The sequence below is a fragment of the Myotis myotis genome, unplaced genomic scaffold (genome assembly GCF_014108235.1).
Source record: "Myotis myotis isolate mMyoMyo1 unplaced genomic scaffold, mMyoMyo1.p scaffold_m19_p_1, whole genome shotgun sequence".
Lineage (NCBI taxonomy): Eukaryota > Metazoa > Chordata > Mammalia > Chiroptera > Vespertilionidae > Myotis > Myotis myotis.
In genome coordinates this window covers 198,234,153-198,256,412 of record NW_023416313.1, presented here as the reverse complement: position 1 = coordinate 198,256,412, position 22,260 = coordinate 198,234,153, and the positions used below count along the sequence as shown (strand labels likewise).

Here is a 22,260-nt window from a genome sequence, read left to right as displayed (position 1 = left end):
TGGGAATGAGAGACTGAAAGGAGTGAATAAGTTCAGTGCTGAGGAAATCAAGAAGTCAAATCTGAGTGGGCATGTGGCACGCTTTCAAATACTAGTGCTTTGGGCAACCCATACACACCCACAGTTACCACACCATTCACTTCATCTCCCTACAGTACCATGTTGTTATCTGAGTTATTTACTACTGCCTCATACACTCTCAGATGCTGTATGAGGCAAAATTATCATATGTTCAGTAAACACTTTCTTACATCCCAGGTTGACAGTAAACCTCTATGGTAGGCATGGGTCCAGGCACATGAAAAGGACCTTTTCTGGGAATTCCCGGGGCTGGACTCCCAGTACCCATTCCAGGACTCTATAAACAGTAATGCCCTTACACCCAGGCAAGAAGGGCTCCTTCCCTTGGTCATGCACCTTTGAAAGCCCTACATTTCACCAAAAATACATAAGAATATAATAAATTTATTTAAGATTACACAAGAACATAGTAAATGTATTTTTTGATAGTATTACAGATACCTCCCATTTCCCTCCCCTCCTCCCAGTCTCTACCCCCTCCTCCCCCCAGGTCTTCACTACCCTATTGCCCATGTCCATGGGCTATGCATATAAATATACACATTTTTGGTTTATCTCTTCTCATCCCCCCAACCCCACATCGGGTATGTCAGTCTGTAAATGTATTTAAGTGGACATCTCTGTTACTGAGGCTCTGGTGCTAAGTTCTGACATATCACAATCAAATAGCCTGAACATCTGCTCTCACGACTAACACTAAACTCCAGGTAAACACGTCGTAACTGTTTCCAAATGCTTTGAAGCTCTGTAGATCATGCTGCTACTTCTGAGTGCAGGAAGGATTTGAACAGAGGGAGCAATTGGGGAGGAGAAAAGACAAATTAATGAACTTGTCAAATTCTTTCTCAGTGTGAGTTTAGTAGATGCTTGTATTGAAACAGGTTTGTTTTCAGTAGTGCTACATCTATTTTCTTGTCTCTGCATATACTAATGTGTGTTTGCAACACTTTCTTAAAAATATTCTTTTTATTGATTTCAGAGAGGAAGGGAGAGGGAGAGAGAAATAGAAACATCAATGAGGAGAGAGAATCATTGATCGGCTGCCTCCTGCATGCCCCCAACTGGGGAGCAAGCCGGGCATATGCCCTTGACCAGAATCAAACCTGGTACCCTTCAATCCACAGGTCGATGCTCTATCCACTGAGTCAAACTGGCTAGGGCTGCAACACTTTTAATGGAGGTTAAATAATAAACAATTCATATTGCTTTAAAATTGATAGACATGCCATGTAGGTGTAGAGGAAACATGCATGAGGCATGATATCCACGTTTACATTGGCAACTAAATGGACCTTGAGCATTAGGATCATGAATAGTTCTATTTTTATAAAAGTTCATAGAATTAATTAAATTTAGAAAATTAAAAAATTCAGCTTTATTGAAATAGCTTTGATTTAAAATGTTGATATAGCAATAGTGTATTTTGCCTTTTAATTTTTGATAGATAATTTAAATATTTTAGAAGAAAAATAACCTAAGACATTTAAAAATAATTTTTATTTTTGCCTTTCATTAATTTACTTTTTTGTTGTTGTTAATTCTCACCTGAGGATATTTTTTCCATTGCTTTTTTCAGAGAGAGTAGAAGGGAAGAAGGGAGGGAGTGGAGAGGGAGAGAAACATCGATGTGAGAGAGACATCAATTGCTTGCCTCCCCCACTCGTCCCAACCAGGGCTGGGAGCAAACCTGCAATTGAGGTATGTGCCTTTGACCAGGAATCAAACCTGAGACCCTTAGGTGTGTAGGCCCACACCACCCACTGACCTACACCAGCCAGGGATAATTTACATTTTTATGAAACTATGTTTAAATTGCATATACTTCGAATATAACTACATTTTGTATTTTTTAATCCTTTAGTTAACTAACTAGTACCATTAGCACACAAAATATTGGATGATGATAGCAATATTAATAATTTTACTGAGTTGAAAGCTATGTGGAGCAGCGCTCCCACCCACTCCCATGAACAAGAAATCAATTTTTATTGTATTAAGCCACTAAAATTTAGCATTGTTTGTTTTAGCAGTTAATCTACTCCTATAGAACAAATTGTACCTCATGTTCTATGATCTTCTTAGCTGATTGTCTTGGTTAAGAGATAGCATAATCTACCTGTAGAAAAAATAGATTGTACACATAGATTAAAATTTGGATGAACACCTGTGAAAGTATGCCAAAGCTATTTAAGACTCTGTATTGAGATGTTAGTTCAGTTATGCCTGTGAATGTTGAAATTAACAGAAGATGACAAATCTTTGCAGTGGGGAAAAATATAAAAAACAGGTGTCAAAGTTTCACTTTACAGGTGAAGAAATTGAAGGTGATGAAAGTAGGTCAGAAAGACATCTGCCTTGGATCAGCAGTACTGGTGGGGCAAAGTATGTTTTAAAATGGTAGAATAGATGAAATACTGCCATTTGTAACAACATGGATGGATCTTGAGAATATCATGCTAAGTGAAATAAGGCAGACGGAAAAAGTCAAGAACCATATGATTTCACTCTTATATGGGATATAAAACTGAAAGCAGCAAATAAACACAGGGCAAACAAACAAAAGCTGATGGACACAGATAACAGCATGATGGTTACCAGAGGGAAAGGGGGGAGGCGGAGGGGAGTTAGTAAGGGGTCAAGGAGATCAAATATTTGGTGACAGAAGATTTGACTTTGGATGGTAAACACACAATGCAATAATACACAGGTGATGTATCATAGAATTGTACACTTAAAACCTATATAATTTTATTAACCAATGTCACCCCAATAAATTTAATAAAAAATTTTTAAAGGAAAACACACAGAAATGATAGAATATCAGTAATTCTATATGGCTCAACATAATACTATTGCAACAGGACATCGACTTCAACAATTTATTGTGTCATGTAACAAGGGAGGGCAGCTCCAGTCTTGGTTAATTCAGTGACTCACTGCTTTATCATCAGCAACCCAGGTTCCTTTCATCTTTCCCTCTACTGCCCTCAGCGAGTGAGCTTGGCCTCTGGGCCAGCTCAGCTCCCAAGAATAGAACAATGAAATATGATTCTCTGAGGTAAGACCTATGCATTGGCACTTTATATGTTTTAAAATACAGCTAGGATTGAGAGCACCACAATAGTTTAATCAGTCATAGTGACAGTGGCAACCAACAATGTCTGTTAAAATTAACTTTTTATTTCCAAGTTAAAAGTGAAAATATTCTGCTTTTTAAAAAATTGAAATATGATCTCCCATCAATCCTTTCCAGAGGCAACCTCTACAATTTTTTGTTTTTTTGAATCCATCTAGTACTTTTTTTATGAATAGTGCAAGATGGGGAATCTAACCTATGTTAGATTTATTGAACAGTTATTATTCTCACTGATTTGAAATGCCACTCCTACAGCTGTCACTTCTTACGGGACTCTCCCTCCCGTACTATAGCTGAATGCTTCACAGTGAGCATCTGACCCAAGCCAAACGTGAGGTTCTTCAAATACTACAAATAAAAAACACCTGCACTGTCTCTTCAATAGTAGAAACCACACACACACACACACACACAAATAGTAGAAACCAAAAGGTGCGGAGCTTGAGTTTTCAACAGCCAAGTTTCTTGCCACTTACTCTGAAGTGAAGTCTACAATCAGAGAAAAGATAGGGAGGGGAGCATGGTGGTGTTTGATGCTTGGATTCCACTTATTTTTGAGCTACATAGACTCGTTTTTTTCTTTTCTTTTTTTTACAGATCCTGCCTCAGGTTTATTTGTACAAATAGCACAGGAGGACGTCAGCTCCATGCGACAGCAGCCCAGGGGATCACACTAGTCCTTCTTGCCCACACATCAGCAGACAGAGGCCTCTACTGTAGAGCCTTCATGGGAGCCTGGGAACCTTTGGGAGCCTAAGCTGGAGCTGGAGCCGGAGCTGCAGCTGCACCTGGGGCTTGATTTGAGCCTTGGTCGTGGACTTTTGGCTGACAGAGCCTGAGATCCTTGGCGATGCGGGCACAGCACATTTCTCAAGTTTGGGGTGAGCCATGAAAGGCAAGCTGATTAAGGTTGCAGCTGCCACCCTTTGGGACTTTGGGCTTGGCCTCCTTGGGCTTTGTGAGGGCCTTGATAGCCTTGGAATGTGCACTCGAGGCCTTGACATTGTTGACCTGCATCTTCTTCAGGCCTTTCTTGTTGTCCTTCTTGGCAAAGCACATGTTCCTCAGGAATTTGGGGTCCACCCTCCTAAGAGATTTATATCTTTGTGATCGGGATTTCTTGATGCCATTTCTGTGCCATTTTCAGGACTGGTTGTGCATGGTGTGGTTCTTGGACTTGGCCATGTTTATACCGAAGCACCCAGTTCTCGAAGTATCTGGGACCAAAAGAGAAAGAGCCCTTTCCCACTTTTTAGTTTCAATCCTTCCTTGAAATTATGAGCAAAATGTTTTATGGTGTTTGGCCTAAGCTTGTTCAAAGTGGGTGTCTGTCTTGTAACTAAAAGAGGCGAAGATGTAAGCTAGATTCTCCATGCTGAATACAGAGTTGAATCAGACAAGGGCCAGGTGCTAGCCAAGGTCATCTGTGCGGTTACACATCACATAGGCAATCTATGCTCTGGAACTATTTGCCTCTTGATTTTCAAACGTCTCTTTTGTTTCCTTTTCCATTAGTGTCCCAGACAAGTTTTATGTTGAAGAAATTTAGGCCAGTGTCTGTCAAGCCAGAGGGAAAGTTTTTTCCCTCCTGGACTAGCCTAGCCAATGGTTTCAGAGCTTAACAGAAGCCAGGAATAGCGAAGGCAGCGGGCCTGGGGCAGCTAGAGAAGCACCTGGTTGCCAAGAAGTCTAAGATGACTGTAATCCCTGAGCCCTTCTCATCCAGATCTTGCCTCCTGTATCCTAAGGGCACTCTACCAGGCAGGAAGCCACATCCAACAGCACAAACAGATTTCAAGAGAAATGGCCTCTGTGGTCATGGGAAAATCTAAGGAGCAGAGATGGGAAGGTTGAATGGTGACTCAGCCACGGGATTCCCAGTGTCATTTACGCTGAGCTAAGGCCTTTCTTTCCCTTGCTGGGTAGTTAATGTGAGGCAAGTCTCTTCTGGAAACATGACAGGAGGCCAAGGCTGGCACCTGTTCCTTGCCCAGGCTGAGCTGACTAGACAATACTTTCGGTGTTGGACAGTCAGCTACACAGAGACAAGATGAAGCCGGATTGTGAGATGGTTCCCAGGGAGCAGTGCTGTGGGAGGCTGAGTCTTGTGGGAGCACCTGACCACGATGAGAAGTGGCAGAGCCTAGACTCTAAGCAAGGGGAACAACTATTGTTCAACATTTTGAAAATGCCAACAACATGTAAAACCAATACTCACATTTTTTTCTTTTTGCCATTCTTTGCTGCTTAGCTCTTGCATATTTGGTGTCACTACTGTTAAGTATAAGTGCACCCAACAATTCGAAATAAAATAGAAAACTTCAGATTTAAAATACTTTCCCTGGCCAGCTAATATTGCACAGACTTTTTATTTTTTATTATTTTTAAAATACATTTTATTGATTTCAGAGAGGTAGGGAGAGGGAGATCGAAACATCAATGAGGAAAGAGAATCATTGATCTGCTGCCTCTTGCACGCCCCCTACTGGGGATCGACCCCGCAACCTGGGCATTTGCCCTTTACTGGAATCAAATCCGGGTCCCTTCAATCCGCAGGCCAACGCTCTATCCATTGAGCCAAACCAGCCAGGGCCACAGACTTCTTTCAATGAGGTTAGACCTTATGATTAGAAGTAAGCACCCCAGTTCTGTACTACTTTGATCCAGCTGAGCTGTGCCACCTGCCAGGAGGGCAGGAAATGACGCATACTTCAAGTAGAGCCATTCTTTAGGAAGGAAGAGTATGTACAGTATGGATGTTGTGATGAGGAAAGTAGAATTGGGGCAATTTTTGTGTTTTCCAGAGACCATGGTTAGATGATAATGCAGGGAATGCTCCCCTGCCCTGAAACTCAAAGGGAAGGATTTCTCCACCAAACACTGTGACCTTAACGTCAGCCCTCAGCCCCCCAAAGTTTCTAAGGCCATTAAGCTGTGGGAAAGCAAAGTTCTTCCCCCTTGGGTGCTGGGATCTCACTCAAATTGTTTCCTCCTAGCATTTATAGACCCTGCGGATCCTACGTGTAGACTCCTGGCTTGGCCCTGAGTTCCAGGCCCTGCTGTGTTACTATCGCCCCGCCCCTCTGCTTCAGGTTGAGGCTATGAGCCCTTTGTCCCCAGCACTCGGCCCCCAGGTCTCTGTGTATCTTAGAGAAAATACAAAAAGGTTTTTCAGATTTCAGATATTTGCCACAAATCAAGAATAGGATGGCCTTTATTAAGCCAATCCTACTAACAAGTAGTTTGACAAACATGAAAAATTATAAAATGTAATAGTCCAAAGGGTTCTAAGCACACATAATATAAGGATCCTATATATGTTAAGGAACAATCTTTTTTTTTTTTTTTTTTTTTAATATATTTTATTGATTTTTTTACAGAGAGGAAGGGAGAGGGATAGAGAGCTAGAAACATCGATGAGAGAGAAACATCGATCAGCTGCCTCCTGCACACTCCCACTGGGGATGTGCCCGCAACCAAGGTACATGCCCCTGACCGGAATCGAACCCGGGACCTCTCAGTCCGCAGGTCGATGCTCTATCCACTGAGCCAAACCGGTTTGGCAAGGAACAATCTTTTGAATGTGTTAGCATTCTGTTCTCTCTGGGAAAAAAAAAAAAAAAAGGTCTATAGAGAGAAGCATCCAATTTAATAAAAAGGACTGTAGTTGAATGTGTGGAAGTGGAAGAACCCAGCCTGTGAGCAGGTTTACTCAAAAACCCTCTGCTACCGACAGCAATGCCAGTGTACTGCCTGGAAGTGGCAGCTGGAGCCAACTCCTTGCTGCCCAGGCATGGCTTTGTTTCTTCCACCTACAACCAGCCATCTCTGACATGCATCAAAGCCCTCACCCCAAGCCCATGCCTCTTGCCTCAGTGTTTGCGTTGCTTATCTCTTAAACTCTTACCCAGGTGTGAATCTTTGCTCTCACACTCGTGGTCTGCTTGCTCTCCTCCTGCATGACAGCAGCCCTGCGTGCCCCTGGTTTTCGATGTTTGCTTATTCTTCCAGCCCAGGGGAGAAATCCAGGATCATCAATGCCATGCATGCTCCTCACCAGCCCTGTCTCCCACCCTTGCATGGCCTTTTCCTGTTTCCACCCTCCTCCTCTTTTTCCCCTTCCTTCTTCACCAGGCTTCCCAGTGGACCCAACAGCCTAGGAGGCCCCGGGTCTCAGGAGGGAGCACATATTGGTTGCTTCCCCAGTGCTCCCCTCACCCCTCCGCTCATTCATGTTCCCTGAGTTTTCCTTGAGGGAATGTGTTGCTTCCTCCACCTTGGGAAGCCACAGAGCATGGCTGTTAAAAACGTTGGTTCTAGAGTCAGACTACCAGGGTCCACTCTACCATGTATCAACCTTGTGAACTTGGGCAAGCTACTTAACTTCTCGGTGCCAGTCAGTAAAGCGGGGAGAGCAATAGTTGCTGCCCTAGAGGGTACTTGTGGGGACTGCTAATCCTAATTAACCTAAGTGCTTTGTATCAGCTACTATTCTTCCCCACTGGGTAGAGTGGGTGAGATGGACCCCAGCTTCAGGTGTGGGATGTGATTGGCTTAAGCCAATTAACACAGCCCATCCTTAGCCATAGGGATTGGTTCAGGAGAGGGCCCAGTACTTATTCAGGCCAATGAGGCACAAGAAGATTTGCTGGGGCTTCTGCGGGGGCGGGGGGGGGGGGGGGGGACTTCCATTTCTTCTTCTTCTTTTTTTTTTTTTTTTTCAGGAGAATCATCTCTCTTTCCCTGATTTAAACAAACCAGTGGTAAAAAGACTTCTGTGAGACAACCAAGGAAACTTGAACTTCAAGTAGTAAATGATACCCAGGAATTATTCATGTTGTTAGCAGTTACATGTCAGCATAAGAAAAGTTCAAAACTATAGAGAGTTGTTGTGAGTTTATTTGAGCCAAACTGATGACATATAACAGGAAGCAAAATCTTAACAGATTGAGAAAATGCTCCAGAGAATGGCAGTTTTGCAGCTTATTTTATACACTAGAATCAAAGGAGGAGTCATAAGATGGTTACATGAAATCCACTGGTGGTAGATTAAGGAGGTGGGAGAAAGCATGGGCTAGGGGGTGGGGAGAGAAACATAGGATTGAATAAAAGGCAAATGGAGAAACACTTTTACATTGGTGGGTAGGGAATAGTTAGTAAACATTCACAGCACATAGAAATGGTATACGGGGAACAAGATAACAAGAGGGATTCTGTGGTCTTGTGCTCTGGTGCCGGTAGTTGTGCCTAAGAGAGGTCCAGAAAATAAAATTACTCTGACATTTCAAAGACATATTATCCTAGACGCATAAGAGCAATGGACAGAGCTCACTTAAGGTAAAGATTGAGCTTTGCTAGCCTGGCTGGTGTTGCTCAGTTGGTACAATACACCAAAGGTCGCAGGTTTGATTCCCGGTCAGGGCACATGCCCAGGTTGCAGGTTTGGTTCCTGGTTGGAAAGCATACAGGAGGCAACCGATCCGATCGATGTTTCTCTCTCACATCAATGACTCTCTCTCTCTCTCTCTCTCTCTCTCTCTCTCTCTCTCTCTCTCTCATCAGTAAGCATATCCTCAGGTGAGGATTAAAAAAAAAAAACACCTTTGCTAAGGAAGCTATAGACCTGCGATGTGACTGCCTGCTATAACCTGTTCAGTTAGGACTTTGAGATCAGAACACCCTGTGCTTGTCAGGGTTATCGCATAGCCCCTTTTTCATTCATATAGAGTGTTGTGATTTAGTAACAAACAAACGAACAAACAAATGTCCTTATTTAGATACACACATTAAAGTATTTATGAATGAATGTGTGATGTCTAGAATGTGCTTTCAAGTATCCCACCCCACCCCCAAAAAATGTCCTGGAGGAAATATAGATGAAACAAGACTGACAGAACATTAATGTTGAAGCTGGATGATAGGCAGGTACATGGGGATTCATAATACCATTTGCTCTACTTTTTACTATTTAAAAATTTCCTTAATAAAAAGGATTAAAAAAAAAAAAAGTCTACTTGCTATGGATGAAAAGGGCATTTTTGTCACCAGATGCCCTGTGGATGCTTTAGAACAGAAACCAATAACCTGACTTCGTGGGTCAATTGGCTCACAGATTAGGTCATCTCTCTACCTCTTCTTGGTGACTTCAGCACTTGAGGCAAGCAGCAGGTCACCCAGGGCTGCAGCACAGGAGAGCAGGGAGACCAGAGAGAGACCTATAATTTCAGGTAGAGGGTTTATCAGAGCGTGGTTTTTCTGCATCTATGTATCAAATTCAATCAAGTCCCACATTCCCTCGTGCCTTAATCTATAGTGAAACGTAGCATATGTATAATTGAAGTCACTTCCATTACTTCTTAGGTAATAAAATGGGAGAGTTGGAAGAAACTTGAGGAAATATCCAATCGAAACATCTTATTTTACACCATCCTAATAATGCATTATAAGATGTGACATTATAACAAGGTTATGGGTTGTGAGTAGGGTGAGATACTACTCACTAAAATAGAAGGCTGGCTTTCCATTTTGTTCCATTTCTCTCTTGCTACCCTGAGAAAATAAGTAAGGCAATGGGATGTGTAGTCTATTTCCTCTAAAAATTGAGGTAAAGCCCTGGCTAGTGTGGCTCAGTTGGTTGGGTATTGTCCGGTGCAGCAGGAGGTAGCCGGTTCAATTCCCCGGGCAAAGACACATGCCTGGGTTGTGGGCCTGATCCCCAGTACGGGGTGTACAGGAGGCAGCCAATCAATGATTCTCTCTCATCATTGATGTTTATATCTCTCTCTCCCTCTTCCTTCCTGTCTTTTTTAAAAAAGAAATCAACAAACTATTAAAAATATGAGGTGAAGGGAATGATTTGGAAAATGAAACCCTCTACATGATTAAAAATTATATCTCAATAAAGCTAGAAATTTTTTTTCAATTTTTAAAAAAGTGGAAAAAGAAAATGGGAAGGCCCAGCTTCATGCAGGGACTCGAGGGTGCTCAGCGGAAGGAACCAAAGTTGGCCAAGGTTAAGCCAAGATTTTCCTGAGTTGGTCCAGACTCCAGAGTTGTGACCAGAATTTAAAGAGGAGATATTAGTCAAAAGTTTGAGTCTATAGTCCCTGGAAATACGTAACGCTGGTGCTCCTGCCACCTCAGCTGAGCCTGCTAGCTGGCGTTTCTAGTACCGGTGAGGAAACTGACCCAGTTTCCCAGGCTCTTTTGCCATCCCTGTGCTCAGCCTGGCATCTGCCTCCTCCTCCTGCCCCGAGAGGGAGGCCGACTGCAAGTCTTGGAGAAGAATGCTCTGTAGATGTGAACATCCGATGCCATGAGCCAGCCTCACAAGAGGGTTGGGTATACAGAGGTTTCCAGAAGGGTCAGGAGAATCAGAGGACAGGATTCACAGCAGCAGCCAGCCGGGAGGACCATCCTGAGGGTTGGCCTTCTTGGTCCCCCTTCATGGTGGCACGGGCCAGACCTGATAAAGCCGTGGCTCTTCTACCAGCTCTACTTCCATTGAATTCCTAGAAGCTCACAGCTGACGGCCCACAGACGCTCAGCAGTTTTGTTATTTCGGGCCCTTGGAGACACCCAGGCCCTCTTGCAGTCACTGGAGGGCAAAGAAAGAACGTAAACATCCAGGAGTGGAAATTGACAGTCCGGAAAAGTTTATGGCCTCTTTCTCAGAATACATTTCTAAATGTATAAAATAGGTTGCAGGAAAAGAAACCAACTGTATTGGAATGCAGTCTTTAAATATTGTAAAAAATCCATGGCATAGTGACACATAAGCTTCTTTACTAATATAATCCATAACAAGAGCTAGCACTGGGCCTACTAACCGCCGGATTTCCAAGCAGTGGCGAGCAGAAGTGACATTTTGAGAAATCTGCAACTGCGATGGGGCATGAAAATACTACCGTTTCATGGGTGACACAGTCAGAGGTATTACCACCAATCCTGCAGTTCATTGCCTGCGTTCATGGAATATGCGGTTCTGATAAAGAAGAAATGCCTATGCGTTAATTACTTTTCTTTACACTCTTCTCTGCTCTGTTTGTATAGAAGTAGATACATAGTGTTTCCCTCTTTTAGTCCCAGGCTCCCCTTTATTCCCAAACTGAATTTGTGACAAAACTCAACACTGAAATGTCTATTTCTATATTGCAACAGATAGTCCCGATCTTGGCAGCCTGGGGAGACAGAGTTCACCCTGGGGAGTGTGGCCTTGCCCTGGTATTAAGGAATGCATGGAAAAGTCAGCCAAAGGTTCAACGAGGGAGCCTGCTAATATCCTTCCCAAGGCACAGTCAATGGGGACAGCCTTCTCTTATGGCTCTCAGAAAGCTACAAAGCTTTCTTTCCTGGAAACATGGCACACAGATATAAAATAGAGCCAGGAAAGCAACTCTTGCCAAGTTTCTAATGTAAGTTCCCTTGAAAAAGTTACAGCATTTGGTTTGCAGGCCCAAACCAAACTTGGATTCTGCTATGAGGTGCAAACTCGGCCACCTGGGGTGCAAAGCCCAGGGAATGGTGAGTGTCACCATGCACAGGTGGGGAGAGAACCTGCACTGCCTCCACGCACCTGAAGTACTTGCCACTCAGGGGCTCCAGGCCCTCAGCCAGGGCACAGTGCAGGCTGGTCTGCGCCCCCTCCCGTGCTGACTTGAGGAAGGGGGAGAAGAGCCGCCAGAGCAGGCACATCAGGAAGGAGTGGCGGACCAGCTCGGAGCGGACGATGCCCGGGTGCACCGAGTAGGTGGTGACCCCTGTGCCTAGGGCAAAGAGAGCACAGTTAGAGCAGGGACATACTCTGAGCCCCCGAAACAGCTCACCTCCTGCTGCAAAATGCATAAGTGAGAAAAAGGGACTCAAAAAACAGAACCCCGTGATTTAGAAGGTGCCACCCCTAGCCAGGTAAAATCTGGCTAGTAATTAATTGATCTCTTCCAGAAAGATCTATAGCCTTCTCAGCCTTCTGTGCTCCCAAATGAATGCTTAGTTGAAGGTCCTTCTATGTCGATGTCATCTTTCTCTGTGACTTAAGTATCTATACTAATAAAAGGGTAATATGCTAATTAGACCAGGTCAACTGGACATCTTCCGGATGTCTGACTTCCTTTCGAACAAAGCCACAGTGGCAGGGGCCGAGGCAGAGGCAGTTAGAGGCAATCAGGCCAGCAGGGGAGCAAGCAGTTAGGGGCAATCAGTCCAGCAGGGGAGAGCAGTTAGGGGGTGATCAGGCCAGCAGGGGAGGGCAGTTAGGGGCAACAGGCCGGCAGGGGAGCGGTTAGGGGGCAATCAGGCAGGCAGACAGAGGCAGTTAGGGGTGATCAGGCAGGCAGGCAGAGGTGGTTAGGGGTGATCAGGAAGGCAGGCAGGCAAGCGGTTAGGAGCCAGCAGTCCCAGATTATGAGACGGATGTCCCAGATTGGAGAGGGTGCAGGCCAGGCTGAGGGACACCCCCCCCCCCTTCATGAATTTCATGCACCGGGCCTCTAGTTAATAATAGAAACAACAACATGTACTAGTTGCACTACTAATACTAATACTACTAGTAGTAGCAGTAGTAATAGTATCAATTACTGACAGTGGCATCTTTGGAATTTCTATAGGAAGGGCATGCAGAGGTAGGGAACATCTGACCTGCGGGCTGTATAAGGCCCGTGAAATCATTTGGTCTGGCCCTGCCAAGGCATTAGGGGTGAGTTAATTAAATATTTGACCAAATATAGCAGGCTAATTTTTAAATTGATATTTTTGCATGGCCGGCGAATGATGTTATAAATATCCAAATGGCCCTTGGCAGAAAGAAGGTTTCCCGCTCCTGACTTAAGGGAAGCAATGTGGGTGAAAGAAAGGAAGTTAGTGGCTTGAGCCGCATTTGCCGGGCAAGCACATTTTATGAGGTGTAGATTGAGGGGTGCTGATGAAGATGATGGGGGTTAACATGCCCCCCAGACACCCCTGGTGCCTCCACTATTTTTAGTACTTAGTATGTGCAAGAGACTACTGCGTGCTTTACCTGCATTATCTCATTTGCTTCTCAAAGAGGCTTATGAGGTAAGTTCTATTAAGATGCCCATTTACTGTGGAAAAAGCTGAAGTCTCATCACAGTGAGGTTAAGATTGCCCAAGGTCATACCTTAGCAGGTTGCAAGGTCAAGGTCTGAACTCTGATGTAAAGAGCATGGACTCCAGAGCTGGACTGTCTGGATTTAAATCCTGGCTCAGCTAGGAAACTTGCTTGGTCAAGTTGCATATATATCTGTGCTGGTCTCTTCTGTTTGTTTGTTCAAGTTTCATATATATATATCTGTGCCTATCTTGTTTGTTTGCTTGTAGAGCAGGGAAAAACAGTAGCACCTACCTCATAGGAATGTTGTATTAAATGAGTTAAGACATGTATAGTCCATGGCACACACAAAACTCTCAATTATTATTGTCATTATTACTATTTCTTTTAATGGTTGCCCTATTCTTCTACCTTCTGTGTTCTGATATCAAATACCATTGTTCCTGAACTCTGGCTTAATCAGCGTAGCAAATAGTCCCCATGATTTCCAGATCCCAAAGCCAGCAACTCAAGTAAAACTCCAGGAAGGGAAAGGATCATAGGATTAAGAGAGGCCTCACCTCATTTTAAAGTTGAGGGGATGAAGTCAGGAGAAGATAAAGGGACATGTCCTTATACACACCTGGCTACCATGTGTTAGAGCAAGAACTCAGACCCAGGGGGCGACGTCCAGCCCTAGCTCCCTGACTCCGGGCAGTGGCACCTCTCTTGCTCAGCTAACCACATGAATCTCAGCAAATAGCACTCAGAAGGAAGTACCCTGGATTGAAAGCTGTATAAACCTGGGCTGGCTGCTTCTTTGGACCTCGGTTTGGACCCATATAATAATAATACCGGCTCTGCCTGTTGCAAGAGGTTGTTGTGAAAAATAATATCAGATAATAGATATAAGATTTGACATAAATGTAAGGTAACTTCCTAGGTTCCTAACTGTTACTCAATTTTCAGTTTCCCAAGGGCATCCTCCTTAGGGCATAGAGCTACTTACCACTGTAGTGTTCACGTTTGAGGTGTTCAGAAATTTCTGTGACACTCTAATCTGGACTGAAAACCCTGCTTTCACTACCTGAACCCTGGCCCTTTCTCCCGACTTACCTTGGAGCTTTTTGGCCAGCTCACGAGTAAAAAGCACATTGGCCAGCTTGCTGTGACAATAAGCAAAACCGCGGCTGTAGCGCTTCTCACCCTGGAGGTCGTGGAAGCGAATCTTGCCAGCAATGTGGACCACTGATGACAGGTTCACCACCCGTGCAGGAGCAGACTCCTTCAGCCGCTCCAGGAGCAAGTGGGTGAGAAGGAAGTGGCCTGCAAGGAGAGCCAGCAGGGAAGATTAAAGAGTGGAGTGGCTGCCCTGGCTGGTTTGGCTCAGTGGGTAGAGTGTCGGCCTGCGGACTGAAGGGTTCCATTCGATTCTGGTCAAGGGCACATGCCCAGGTTGCAGGCTCGATCCCCAGGAAAGGGCACACAGGAGGCAGCCAATCAATGATTTTCTCTCGTCATTGATGTTTCTAGCTCTCTCTCCCTCTCCCTTCCTCTCTGAAATCAATTTAAAAATATATATATTTTAATTTTTTTTGTTTTTAAAGAGTGGAGTGGCTGCCAAGGCTCAGGATGTGGGAGCTGAGGACAGGACTTCAGCATTAGCTCCCTATCTTCTGGGTGCGAAAAATTTTTATGTAACTCAGTGCTAATGGTCAGGCAGACTGAGTTAGTGAATTCTTTAAGGCAAGGGCCAGAGCTAGACTATAGGTGAGGCAATATAGACTTAATCTGTACTTGTTTGAACCTCTGCCCTTGCCCCAGTTAGGAGAAAGGCTACCTGCTGGCTTCTGACCCCACTATGGCCATGATCACACAACTGTGGGTCCAGGTACACCCGTGTACAGAGGGAAGAGTGGAAGAGTTAGGGAAAATTACATTTGTCTAGGATCAGAGAACCTATTCCATGATCTCCTCTCTAGAGCTATCACCTTGAACTCTGAACCCCAGCCTCTCTCATACCTCAAGTCTTCAGGGTTTGCCTCCTCCATCGACCAACCCTTGGCTTTCTGAACCCCCAGTTATAGATGTGACTCCCTCCAGCCAAACATAGGCTCCTGCAGCCCCCAAGCCTGGCTCTGCTTGGCAAGCCTTGTGCTACCACAGCCTCATCCAAGAAGGCATTTTTCTTCCTGGTATCTTCAAAGTTATGGGGTTTCTTTATTTCTTTTTCTTTTTAATTTATTATTGAATTTACTAGAGGCCCAATGCATGAAATTCGTGCAAGGGCCTTGGCCACGGCCCCCAGCCTGCCGCCGCTGCGGCCACAGGGCCTCTGCGGGCTGCAGGGTCTCTGCTGTGGGTTCCCACCCCCCACCCCTGCCCCCTGCCCACTGCGGCTTTGTCTGGAAGGAAGGAAGGACGTCTGTTCTAATTAGCATATTACGCTTTTGTTATTATAGATTGGAGTTATATTGGTTAATAAAATTATATAGGTTTCAGGTATACAATTCTATAATACATCATCTGTTATTGTATTGTGTGTTCAACACAACAAGTCAAGTTTCCTTCCATCATCATTTAATCATTTATCCCCTCATTCCCTTTCCTACCTCCCCCCACCCTCCTTTCCCTCTGATAATTGGGTTTTTTTTTTTAATGGTATGTGTAGGAGGACCTCACTTTTTTGGACTAGTCAGGAGAGGGATAGTGGACAAAAATCCTGTATGTCCAGTCTATTGGAACCCTGGCCTCCAGTAGGACCACTGGAGATTCTCAGAACTAGTGTACGGTCATCTACACCTACAGAGAACAAGATGGGGTCAGCCTTGCTTTTTAGTCACTCAGAAGTACTTACCCAGGTGGTTGACTCCCAGGTGGGTTTCAAAGCCATCAGCTGTCTTGGAATATGGACACATCATCACTCCTGCATTGTTGATCAGAATATGGAGCTGCTTTTCCTCTGTAACACAACCAAGGAGACCCTGTAGTTAGCAAGAAGTCTGCTAGCTGCCCAGCACAGTCCTGAGTATTTACTCCTTGCCTTTGGACCTATCTTAGTGATATTCAGTAACCACTGTTATTTGGGTTTCTAACTTTAGTAATTGATATCTCCCTGGACACCATTCATTCATTCATTCATTCATTCAGCAAATATGTACTGAGTACTGACTCTGGGCCAGGCCCACTCTGCTGGGCATACAGTGGTAAAACAGGACAGGCATGGTCCCTAAACCTCATGGATTTCATAGTCATTGGTAAAAGCTGGATATTTTCTAAGATACACAAGAATTTTGGAAGCAACACAACCTCATTTGGTGCCTGTGGCCACAGAAGGCTGCTTCTCAGAATGAAAGAAGAGAGTGGCATCAGGGCCACACCTTGATGCCAATGTACAAGCCCAGACAGGGAGCTGATACCTCCAACATTCCCATTGCAAAGGCAAAAGGATGATAAGGATCCTGCCCAGCTGGTCCACCTGCCATCCCCTTGCCAATTCCCTGCCCTGCTGGTTCATGTGGCAGAACCCGTCCAGTGGAATCCATGATGGTTCTGATGTAAGGGTCAGAGACAGGTCTGGGTGGGGCAACCCCTCCCACACCCAGCTTCTTGCTTTTCTGGCTACCCACCAGGGCCTTACCTGCCAGAAAGCCCTCAGCAAAGGCTCTGATGGATTTGGTATCCGATAGGTCCAGTTTCCGCACCAGCACCTGGGAGTTCTTTGTATCGGCTCGGATTTCACTGGCAGCAGACTCCCCCTTGAGTACATCTCGGCAGGCAATGTATACTCGGGCTCCTGGGGCAAAAAAAGAGGGCAATGTGTTCAGACCGTAGGCTGAGAAAGAGTATAGTAAGTGAGCTTGGGACTGGTACACAGAGCGTTCTCCAGCCACCCCTAAAGCAGTGAGTGTTGTATTGCCACTCTTCAGGATTCTCACTGCAGCCCTGCTCATTCTCCTTGCTACTAGCTTAACTTCGGCTGGGAACCCAGGTTTTTACACTCTGATATTTAATGTTGCTTAGAATCTCCTTTTAGAATAAGGGACTTGACCAACACTGTACATGGACATCATTGTTTGTCTTACTTTATATAAGACAAACAGTAACGGAGCAGGGAGGAAGGGAAATTTGTTTAAGGCCACAGATTGAGTTGGCGTCACAGCTGGGCCTGAATCCCATGTTCCTTGAATTCCTGACCAGAGCCTCCAAGCCCAGGAGAAAAGACAAGGAAATGTGGGCAGAGCCCGGGTGAGAAAGGCAGGAGGTGCTGCCCTGTGGACATGGAAGTGGAGGGACTTGCCTCTGCGAGCGAGCTCTCTGGCCGTCTCCTTGCCGATGCCAGTGTTGGCGCCAGTGATCACCACTATCTTCCCAGGAAGCTGCACGTCTGTTCTACAAACCCCACCAGCGAAGAACTTCCTATAGGCAAGGGAAGCAAAAGCACTCATGCACCATCCTTCCCAACCCCAGACTGAGATACATAACACCCGTCCAGCCTCAAAGAAGAATTTCTTACAGTTGTCATCGGGAGACCTAAACAAGCTAATCTCCAGGGGACGTGTTCCCAGTGAGGGAGGGGGTCTCCTGATCGTCAGCTCAGGTCGGAAGGTCATGTGTCCAGAAGCTATAAATGGCCATCTAGGCAAACAGTGGAAGTGCTCTTGAGCTGGAGCCCAGGGAGACCTTCCTTATTAGATAAAGATAACAAAGCTCTTATCTCTAGAGGTTCCTGGAGGTCAGCTGCCGCCTCTAACCTGCATTAAAACATGCAAAGAGCATTAAAGGATTCGCTGGTCCTGAGCCCTCCGTCTTCAATAAGCACCAACAGTGAATAACTGAGGAATGGCACCTCAGAGGGTCCCACATACAAATGTGGCTCTTGGGCTCCCTCTCCAGTTTTATATTTTATTGATTTTTTACAGAGAGGAAGGGAGAGAGATAGAGAGTCAGAAACATCGATGAGAGAGAAACATCGATCAGCTGCTTCCTGCACATCTCCTATTGGGGATGTGCCCGCAACCAAGGTACATGCCCTTGACCGGAATCGAACCTGGAACCCTTCAATCCACAGGCCGACGCTCTATCCACTGAGCCAAACTGGTTTCGGCTCCCTCTCCAGTTTTAGAGAGCCAGCATCTTCACTTTTTTTTTTTTTTTTTTTTTTTTTTTTGCCATCTTCAGAGATTCCATTCTAGCTATCAGCACACTGAGAAACCCTCTCTTTTCAGACCTCTGTGCAGAGAGCATCTTTTTACATAAAGTTAACTTGACAAGTTCCAAAAAGAGGATGAGAGGTGGGGACAGATGATATTTCTGAGCACCATTTAACTCTCCGGCACTTTCCGGGGGGATTTATTTTAATCCTCTCAACCGCTCTCTTATTAACCCCATATTACAGTGGGGGGGGAGGGGGTAGGGAATGAGGCTCAAAGAAGTTCAAGTCACTTGTTAATAGTGGCAAAACTGTCATGTGAACCCAGGTTTCTATGCCAGGACCCAGAGCAACACTCTGTCCCTCATATGTCCATGTAACCTTCTTTACCATCAGCAATTTGAAAATTCTCTGCTCAGACACACGTTTCTTGGACACTTCCAGAAATCCCACAGCAAAAGAGCCATCCCAAAACATCTCTAGTTGAGGAAAGAGAGTTTGTTTCCTTTCCCAAATGCCTGGTACTTAATGAGTCCCTCAGCAATGACCACCCATAGTAACCCAGCAGGGCCACCTTAACTAGAAACAATGAAGAAAGGAAGACCTTCCAAGGAACCCAGGGGAACAGAGTGAAAGAGAAGGACTTTCCCCTGAGTTGTCTGTCAAGCAACTTAACACTCATCCACTCAGCCTTCCACTAGCATCAGCATTCAAATCAGCCCCTCTACTCCCAGCCCAGGTGCTTCCTTCTTACTTTGCTTCATGGCTTCCATAATTACCTCTTCCCTTTCTGTTTCTTCTGCCCTGACTTTCTCTCCCTTAACCTCTATCCCTTCCTCTTCTTTCAGCAGCCGAGAGAGAATTCATCTACTTACGAGTTCCATGGCTCCCAATTTAGGGATTTGTAAAATACTGTATGAGTCACTGAAATTAAGACAAACCTGATGGATGGAGCTATCACATACAGGAAGGAAAGGAAGGAGGTGAGCAGTCCCAAGATAACCATCATCTTTTCAACTTCTTTAGTTTCTGCTCCTTAGTAAAAACACCTTCGACTCTAACTCGGGTTCGGGCTCCTGGTCTGCCTCCAACTCTTGTCTGCTTCTGGCTGCTTCTCCCTCTTCTAGCTCCTCTCAGAGCTCTCAGCAACAGCCTGGCTCTAAGCCTAGCCCAGAATCCTATTTAAAACCGAGAGCTGTCAGAGCACAGCCTGCTGGGAGATGTAGTCCTGAGAGAGGAGGACGGAGGAAGGAGTGGAACCTCACAGGAACCAGCAAAGAGAATGAGGGGGAAATGCAGCGACTGCCCCCTACCTTTCCTACCCTCTATTATTTCTCTTATCTAGGGAATGTCTTCTCTCCAACCACCCCCACCTCCACGCCTGAAAGACAGAATATTTTTAGCTTAAGCAACAGACCCCATGATACTTGAAATACAAATGTGATTAAAATAGGAAGACAAGGAAGAAACCCCCAGGAGAATGGTGAGAGAAGTCAGGACAGTGGTATCTCTTGGTGGGGACGGGGTAGAGATTGGGAAGATATATGTTGGGAACTCCAGGAGTGTTCTGTTCTTTGAGTTGCGTGCTGGTTACCCAGGTGTGCTCACTTTGTGAACATTCATTGAGTCACACGCTTGATTTGCGCACTTTTCTGTGCTTTATGTGACACTTCAGTGAACACATCCATGTACATACCAAGGAAAGGTATAGTGTTTCAGTGCATGGACTTCCTGGTTCAAATCCCAACTGATCTTCTTACAAGCTCCATGGTCCCAGGCAAGTTACTAAACTGTGTTAACTCAGTTTCCTCACTTGTACAAAGGGCTTAATAAAAGTATATACCTACCTGGTTTCAGTATTAAAAAGATAATTAAATAGGTCGATAATTTGAGTCAGAGACAAGCACATAGTAAACACTGTATAAGAGTTGGCTGTTAAAATGAGCTGTCTCACTCGCATTTCCCAAGGTTTTGGTGTAGAAAAGGGCGAGGTATGAATGAGGGTGACATTTCAATATTGCATGCTATTGAAGAAGAGAGGAAACACAAGGGGAAAAAGCTAGCAGAAACTCTCCGAGCCCTCTGGAGGTGGATGAGCAGGGCTCACAGCACTTGCTCACTCAGCATTTCTCCCCTGCACAGGACAACAGGACAGGACAAAGGAATCAGGACCAGACCCTACTAGTCATGTCCCAGTTCTGCTCTTTCCTGTGAGGTTACTAGAGGCTCCAGGAAGACACATGCGATGAAAGAAGGCTCCTGTGGCGTGCAGGTACCCACTCCCTCACTCATCAATTCATCCGTCCATTTAAAATATACTTACTGCATATTTCTTGGTGCCAGGCATCGTGCCGAGTACTCCAAGTACTCCTGCCTCTTGGGAATCCCAAGGACCTGATAAATAGAACAAGGAGTAATCAGATCATCTACAGGTGGAACCTCTCTTGATTCCCAGGGGCCTCTCCCATCTCTTCCCACTTCTCTCACTCTGGCTCCAGCTCCCTGCAGAAATCTAGTGTCAACTCCAGAGACCTCAACGTTCCAGGAGCTCCCGTGATTGTGTTGCTGGAGCCTCCTAGAAGTCGATGTCCACGGGCCAACATGGCCCTGCTGATTGGACAGAGTCCTTTTCTCCCAACACATTGGGTCTGCCACACCTTGTAGATTATAGGTAAAAACAAGATCTGTTGGTGCTTTCTGCTTAGAGTTCTCCCTTTCCCATGTAATCAGGGCTATAGTCAACCAATGGGACAGACACAATGCTATGCCATGCAAGGGACATACATCTAATAGCTCAAATAAGGGTACCTTTGTAAAAATGTCTTCTGGGCTCTGAATTTCTTCTGAATCAAATCCAAGATCCCCTGAATTTGTAGAGATGATGCTCAATTTATCTTGAGTTTGTCTGCAAAGCAAAGAACCCTAAAAGTCAGCATGGAGTGCTCTAGAGCAACATAGAGAAGATATAGAAGGCATATGAGACATCTAGAATTATGGACATATACAAATAGTTTTATTAAAAACATGTTAAATATTATTTACCCAAAGATTACCATTAGGTGATTGATTAGTTTTACCAAATGTTAAACGATATTACAAAGCTATAATAATGTATGTGGTACATGCAGGTGAATAGTCAGACAAATCACTAGAACAGAAGGTAAAACCAAGAAATAGACCCAAATAGATATGGAAATTTAGATATAATTTTAAAAACATGAATTATTTAATCAAGTATTATAATACCTTGCTATCCATTTAGGAAAAGATGAACTTGATCCTTACCTTACTATTTACACAAAAATTTTAAATATATCAACAATATAAACATGGAAAATGAAACCATTTAAATATTAAGAAGACCCATGGGGTAAATTTTTAAATAATTTTTAAAAATATTTTTATTGATTTCAGAGAGGAAGGGAGAGGGAGAAAGAGATAGAAACATCAATGACAAGGGAGAATCATTGTTTGGCTGCCTCCTGCATGCCCCACACTATGGGCTCAACTGGGGGTCGAGCCCACAACCCAGGCATGTGCCCTGACTGGGAATCAAACAGTGACCTCCAGATTCAAAGGTTGATGCTCAACCACTGAGCCATGCCAGCTGGGCCAATTTTTAAATAATTTTTGAGTAGTATGATCTTTCTAATAAGATAGGAAACCCAGAAAATGAAAGAAGGAAATAAAAATTGCATGACAAAAACCACCACACACAAGGCAAAACAAAAGAGAAACTGGGGAAATGGGTGGGGAATATTCACAACATGTATTGTTGACAAGAGTTTAATTTATTTAGTATATAAAGAACTCTTACAAATCACTAAGGAAAAGAATAAGCAGCTC

The 22,260-nt window shown here is 44.6% G+C and overlaps 1 protein-coding gene and 1 pseudogene across 3 annotated transcripts; both read right to left on the bottom strand.

The window, feature by feature from the left end:
- Positions 1 to 3,928: 3,928 nt before the first annotated feature.
- On the bottom strand, positions 3,929 to 4,402 carry LOC118664792 (annotated as a pseudogene).
- A 4,587-nt stretch (positions 4,403 to 8,989) lies between these two features.
- RDH12 (retinol dehydrogenase 12) lies at positions 8,990 to 19,583 on the bottom strand. Of its 3 annotated transcripts, none has more exons than XM_036310734.1 (7): positions 19,356 to 19,583; positions 17,563 to 17,681; positions 16,903 to 17,058; positions 16,120 to 16,224; positions 14,379 to 14,588; positions 11,793 to 11,982; positions 8,990 to 10,814 (listed from the first exon to the last, which is right to left on the bottom strand). In XM_036310734.1, exons 1-7 carry the CDS (start codon positions 19,421 to 19,423, stop codon positions 10,712 to 10,714), a joined length of 951 nt encoding a protein of 316 aa, XP_036166627.1. In that variant the 5' UTR covers positions 19,424 to 19,583; the 3' UTR covers positions 8,990 to 10,711. The 3 variants fall into 3 exon arrangements, with proteins under 3 accessions (XP_036166627.1, XP_036166636.1, XP_036166644.1); XM_036310743.1 differs by having other exon boundaries at positions 11,793 to 11,976; XM_036310751.1 differs by having other exon boundaries at positions 14,469 to 14,588.
- Between the last annotated feature and the right edge of the window lie 2,677 nt (positions 19,584 to 22,260).

Excerpts from the sequence above, each read along its gene's own strand:
- RDH12 (XM_036310734.1), bottom strand. The coding sequence starts at position 19,423 with ATGATGGTTATCTTGGGACTGCTCACCTCCTTCCTTTCCTTCCTGTAT. Across the intron at positions 16,225-16,902 it reads TGCTGAGGGCTTTCTGGCAG|AGGAAAAGCAGCTCCATATT; the intron begins GTAAGGCCCTGG and ends GTTGTGTTACAG. Across the intron at positions 14,589-16,119 it reads CCTGGGAGTCAACCACCTGG|GCCACTTCCTTCTCACCCAC; the intron begins GTAAGTACTTCT and ends CTCTCCTTGCAG.